A 6,633-nucleotide genomic window follows, 5' to 3' on the forward strand; every position below is an offset into this window, starting at 1 on the left:
TCAAATACTTCATCCTCTATATAACAAACTAAACAATCATTAAAAAATTCATCACCAATTCTGCTTCGCAAGTCATTTTTAACGTACTTCATCGAAGAAAAAGCTCTTTCTACCGTTGCAGTAGCGACAAGCAATATCAAACTTAACTTCACAAGCAAATAAACAAATCTCCAAGTCATGTGCAAATTTGTTTTAACCAATGTATCTTAAATATCTCCAAGTCTTTTCAAGTTAGAGAATTCATTGCCCGCTCCTCGCACATAATCAATATAGATGTCAAGCTCAAAACTAAGATCCTCAAGCATAGAATCAGTGAACTCATTCGGATAGTGTGTAGCAAGTTTCATAATCTTGTCTTTATCATAATTTGTAAAAGAATTACCTGGACTCAAACTAGCCATACCAAGAAGTAGATCAGTATTCACTTCATTGAAATGATTGTTAAGCTTCGAAAGTTGCAAATTAATAATAGCATAGAAAACCTCTACACGCAAATGATAAGAATATGTAACACTTGATGTCTTACGCTTTGACTTTCTACGGACATAATTCATATCCATTTTGGGGATCACAATACCATGTTTGACACAAAATAAAGAGACGTCTTCTATCAAAGAATTTCATATCTCTCATATCTTGCAATTGTCTCTTTCCAAAACCAACAAGCTTCATTGCAGTTGCATAATCTTGAAACACCGATTATGAATATTATTCACTTCACTCACATGTACGTTAAGCATCTCTATACCTTTATTCCAAGCCCTAAAACTATCTTTTGTAAAAGAATCACTTACCTTTTTCCCATATCCTCCTATCTCATTTTTAAACAAGTTACTACATGTCACGACCCAATTTCCCCTCCTATGACGCCATGACGGTACCTAGTATCTACAACTAGGTAAGCCTAACATTTTGCGGAATAGTGAAATAAAAATAAAAATTTAACCAACTATTAGAAAATACACAACAAATTCCAAAATCCGGAACATCGTGAATCACAAACTACAGAAAGAAAAATCTAGTGTTTCCATACATCAGAATCTAACAAGGAAAATACAAAAAATAATGGACATGAGAAAGAGTAGAAGGGGACTCCGAGGTCTGCGGACGCGGCATATATACCTTGAAGTCTCCAAAGCTGTCCCGGGCTCACTGATAGTGCAGCTGATAAATCCAATTTCTGTGGATACGATATTTTCTATACTATATTCGACTAGTGAGCATAATTTTGTGTTGTGTTTTTAGCTCGTCAAATTTTGGTGTTGTTGCCGGGGATTGGTAATCAATAGTGTTTGAAATAGTTTTTAGTGCTAATTCAGGAGTTAGGTTTTAGTTTTTTTTTCTTTTTCCTTTTTTATTTTATTTTCTTTATTAGTTAACTTCTTTTCAAGATTTTTTTGTAGTTCCTAATAAGTTGGAGAAGATACTATAGATATTGAACTGTAAATGCTTTGAAGATGGAGTGCAAATAGCCTAAGAAAACGGTTGAAGAGTTAGCAACTGAATATTATTAGCGGTCTGCTATGTGTTTTAAATGCAGTGGAAATCATCTATGGTTTGACTGTCAAGTAGGTATGTGTTCCTCCTATGGTTCATATTTCGAACAATCTCACTATGTTTCTAGTCCGTACATATATGAGGATTCATATGGGCACAATCTAGACTCTGGTCGGGATGAATACCCTTATTATAACTGGAATGGAGCGAAGTGAGAAAACCACCTCAAGGGGAGAATGGTAGCGGGTAGAGAGATTTACACAAGATGATGAAGCCATGAACAACCTAATAATGCAAGAAAGTCAAATAATAAGCACACTTTCAGAAAGCTCATTACGTTGTGATGGTGAATATATGGAGGAGATACCCTGTGAGAATGAGCCTACCCAAGAGGATGAGCATCCACAGAAAGAGCTTTTCACTGTTCAAGATGATTCTGATTCAACTGAGATGATTGAAAATAAGGTTGTGGTTGAGTGTGAAATAACGAAAGAAGAGTTCAACCCCCCATCCACTTTTCCATATTTGCAACATTTGGTAGAAGAGAATGAGAAACAAATAGTCTTGGACATAGTAGAGGTAGATTCACTTGACCTTTCTTCTTTGTTTTCTTATTCTAATCTTGATCATGTAGATTTTATTTTTGGGGATTTACAACAATATGTATGGATTGATCATGTGAAAGAATGCAGACACAAGTTAAGGATCATCATGAACGAGCAATTAACCGCTCAAGATGAGGACAAGAAATAAAGAAAAATATGGGTATTGCAGTTATCCTTAGAAGAATTGGGCTTAATAAGCTCCATAAAGAATTTCAAGGAGCGAAAACGAGGAATGAATTCAGAATTAGGGGTGAAGTTCATAAGTTCTCGGAAAATAAGAAAATTCAGGGAAGTTTTCTTTACCTTATGCTTTTTAATTATGTGTTATGGGGACATGCCACAACTTAAAGTATGGGGTGGGGGGATATGTTGTATGTATGTATGTATATATATTAGTTTTAGTTTTGTTTTGTTAGTTTGAGTAGTAGAGATAGAGAAAAAAATTGGAAAAAAAACATAAAATTTTAAAATTTTTGACTTTTCCCGACGATGGATATCATTCGACGGGTTTCTTGAGGGATTAAAGTCAAAAGAAAAATTTAATTTTTTTTTGTAGTTAGTGTAATAATTCCCCCTTGGTTTTCTTTGTGCCGCGGTTCTTTTCCAAGGGTTTTATTTGAACCGGGTGTAGTTAGATTTTTGTTTTTAGAAGTAGAAAATCTTTGTGCTGTGATTTGAAATGGAGGCAATATCTCTTGACTTGATCATGCCTTGAGAATAGTGAGTGCTTTGGTTGTGACTCTTAGGCTCTGTTTTTTAATCTTGTATGAGTGCGTTAAATCGTATGATCTCAACTTTGCTTAACTGCTTTGACTAGAGTATTGTGATGATCCAATCGTGAGTGAGTTATGTGCCATGTGCGTGTGAGGTTTGGTGTATTCTGTGCATTGCATTTGATGTCTAGAACTTACCGCGTGTGTTTGAAAAGCAAAATTGTAGTTTTGTTAAGTCTTGGAAGTGATATAGGCGTTTCTTTGTTGAGCCATCTATATAGTTTACCCACTAACTTGTTATGTATCGTAGTTAACCCCGTTGAGCCTGTAACCCTGTTTCTTTGGCAATCACATTACAAGCATAACTCATTTGTTTGAATTGACCATTTATTTGAACCATTTACCTCTCATGAGCACTTGAAATTGTATGAACTTTGTAAAAGTTGTAGTGTGGGGTGGTTGGTTTGGCTTTTGAGTGGAACTACTGAAATAAGGAAGGAGGTGCATTGTTTTTAAAAAGTAAGAGCCACTTGAATTGAAAATGAAAAATAAAAATTTATGTAGTTGTATGATTGTGAAAAATGATCTTTGATAAGTGGAAACTCTTGATGTATTTGTGCTTAAAGAAGTTGGGAGTTAATGTATATTGATGTGAAGGTGGAGTATTGGTTTGACATAAGTGTGGGGTTTTAAATGAGATTGTATGTATTAAAGTGCTTAGGGAGGCGTATTCACTCTTATATCTAAATGTATCCTACCCGTCCCACAGCCTACATTACAACCAATTAAAGTCCTACTTGATCCTTGACCGAATGAGCTTGAATTAGTAGAGTAATACACTACGGGCAAGCCTATGATTCATCTTTTGTGGTATATGAATGTTTTTCTGAGAATGAGTGAATTCTTTCTATCTTGAGTTCCTAATTGTTCTTAATTTTTATTGTGTGTGGAACTACTCTCTTTTGTTGTGTGAGGGAACTTGATTCATGAAGGGAAGGTAATATTGTTGACCTCTATGTTAGAATAAATGAGTAAGTTGGGAATAGTGCGTGGTGTTTGTGAGTCAATTCTTGAGGTGAAGATGTTACACTATTGTGCTTAGTCTATTTTAAATATTCTTGGTATGATGAGTTACGAAAGTTGTTTAAAAATGTCGTGTCATTATGAAGTGTAGTTGGATTGCTCGAGGACGAGCAATGATTTAAGTGTGGGGTGTTGATGGTAGGCTATAATCTCATGTTTTAGTCGCTTATCGCACTCTAATTTACTGTACTTTAATTGAGTTGGAGCTTTAATCGCCATTGTTTTGTACTAATTATGTGTTTTATGCCTTGTAGGAGTGATTCCAATCTATGTAGATGTTATGGAATGAATGCAAGCTAGTCGGGAGCTTTGAAGTCTGAGTAAAATCCCAAGGATTAAGTCAGGATCGTGTTCGGGGATCAACGGATGATAGTGGAACGAAACGAAGAATCGAGTAGGTATATTGTACAGTGTCTAGTAAATGCATTTAACTTTTCGCTAGGAAATCCATTTGGGCTCCACAATATATGGTTGGAAATCTATTTAAAAGGGATAGAACTTTCATGTTTTATGTTTTCCCAAATTCCCAACAGAACGCCACCCACGTGCGCGGCCTCGCTCTAGGCACACATATGAGGCAGAACAGGGTGAATAGTGCGCGGCCAAGTGCGCGAGCACACTTCCAGGTGTGCGGCCGCGTACGTCCAACTCCGTAAAAGTGTCCTACTTCGCATAGGAGAAGGTGTATTTATTTGGGCCCGACGCTACTTGGTATATATACATGAAAAAATGATATTTTGAGGACTTTTGACATAATTTATACCTAAGGAAGCTAAGGAGAAGAGGGAAAAGAAAGAGCACAAGGATTTCACCATTCATCCTCACTCAAGACAAGGGTTTGAATGTTTTATGTTTTCCTTTGACTTGAACTTAATTGTGATGAATTTCTCCATATCCATGGAGTAATTCTTCCTTAGGGATTGGTGGATTTGGTGTTTTGAGAATTGTTTAACTCTAGTTTTATGTATTGAAACGTTTTGGGTGTTTCTATTGTTGCATATATATTCACTTGTTTATGTAATAGAAAGAGGCATAATTTATGATGCTTTGCATTATCTTATTGGTTGAATTCATTGATTCTTGTTAACAATTTAAAGAGGCTAGTTGAATTAATGTTTAGACCTAGTTAGGAGGATAATCGAAAGAGGTTCTCCTAAGGATCAATCCACTACGAATTCTTGCATATCTTCATCAAGCTTAATTTAGTTCATATCTTAAGGTTGAGACTTAATCGAGAGACGAGTTTCTAATGAATGTTTGAATATAATAGAGTGAATTCGAGAGACTCACTTGAACCATAGAAGTGAAGTAACTAGAGTTAAATCCCAAACAAATATGTTACACCTATCCAATCAACCCCTATTTTCTCCCTTTGATATATTCTTGCTTACTCTTGTTGCGATTGTCATTAGCCAATGTGAGCACCTAATTTTTGACTATATTTAAATTTTTATCACCTTCTACTATGTAAATATTTTCAGAAATTTAATATATATTTTTTAGCTTTGTTACACTTATATATATATATGGTAAAATTTAATAATAAATTATTAATAATTTAAAAGGTCAATTATTACTATTAGTATTATTTTTATCTTTATTTTTAAATAAAATAAATTAAAAACCGAAAATAAATAAATAAATAAAAATTTAAAACAAATTTAGGATGGGAATTAAAAAATAGAAAAAGTAGAAATATAAAATTAAAAAGTAAAAGTAGGTGGAAATTCTTTAATAAAAAAAGTAAAAGAAAGTGAATTTTTTTAAAAATAAAAGTAAAAGAATGTGAAAATTTAAAAAAAAAAAAAGTAAAAGAAAATTGGAATTAAAAAATAAAAGTAAGGGTAGCTGAATTTTTTTTAAAAAAAAAAAATAAAACAAGTGGGAAAAAAAGAAAAATAAGTAAAATAAGTGGAAAATAAAAAAAGAAAAGTATAAAAGTGGGAATTTAATTATAATAAAAGTAAAAAAAAGTAAGAAATTAAAAAATAAAAGTAAAGGAAAGTGGGGAATTATTTTTTTTTTAAAAATAAGAAAAATGGGATGTGGAAATTCTTTTTAATTAAAATTAAAAAATAAAAGAAATAAAAAAGAAATCTGAAAATTCTGAAATTTTTTCTTTAAATAGAAGAGAAATGTGAGGGGAAAAAAGGGAGGAGAAAAGAAAAAAGAGAGGGGAGGGATTTGGAGAAAAAATATTTGTGTTTCTTCTACGCTAAGAAAAATTCTATTCATGTCATTCTTTCGAAACAAAACCATCAGTTTCATCGCCCCAAAGCCACCAGCCCTTGACCACTTTTGAGCCGTCATTAACCCAAAATAAAAGCTCCAAATATAGCCTCTAAATCGTCGGTTTTGCAAGGTCGATTGAGGTTGCAAGTTGAGATTTTCCGCTCGAGTTTTTCGCGGTCCGAAGGGTCCAGTTGAGAGCTATCTGATCATTGAGTAGTTGTAATTAAAATCCACAATCATTAATACAAAGGTTCACTTCTCTTTCAATTTTTTTTTATTAATGTTCTGGGTCACTTTGTTTTAATTGAACCTTGAGTATGATATGGTCGAGTTTGCATCTGAGTGTGCTAAGATTAATTTGTTCTCATGTTGAGTATTTGTTAAGATTAATTTATTGTCCTTTTTGGTAGTTCATATGGTTAATCTTATTGATGAATATGTAGTAATTTGTTACTTTTCTTGTTTATTCAATGAAGCAATGACTTTCCATTTTAGCATGCTTT

At 33.4% G+C, this 6,633-nt stretch overlaps 1 protein-coding gene across 1 annotated transcript; it reads right to left on the minus strand.

The window, feature by feature from the left end:
• Positions 1–206: 206 nt before the first annotated feature.
• LOC142166950 (uncharacterized) lies at positions 207–560 on the minus strand. Its single transcript, XM_075226909.1, has one exon. It carries the CDS (start codon positions 558–560, stop codon positions 207–209), a length of 354 nt encoding a protein of 117 aa, XP_075083010.1.
• Positions 561–6,633: the final 6,073 nt, after the last annotated feature.

Source organism: Nicotiana tabacum, chromosome 2 (genome assembly GCF_000715075.1).
Source record: "Nicotiana tabacum cultivar K326 chromosome 2, ASM71507v2, whole genome shotgun sequence".
In the NCBI taxonomy this organism is placed as follows: Eukaryota; Viridiplantae; Streptophyta; class Magnoliopsida; order Solanales; family Solanaceae; genus Nicotiana; species Nicotiana tabacum.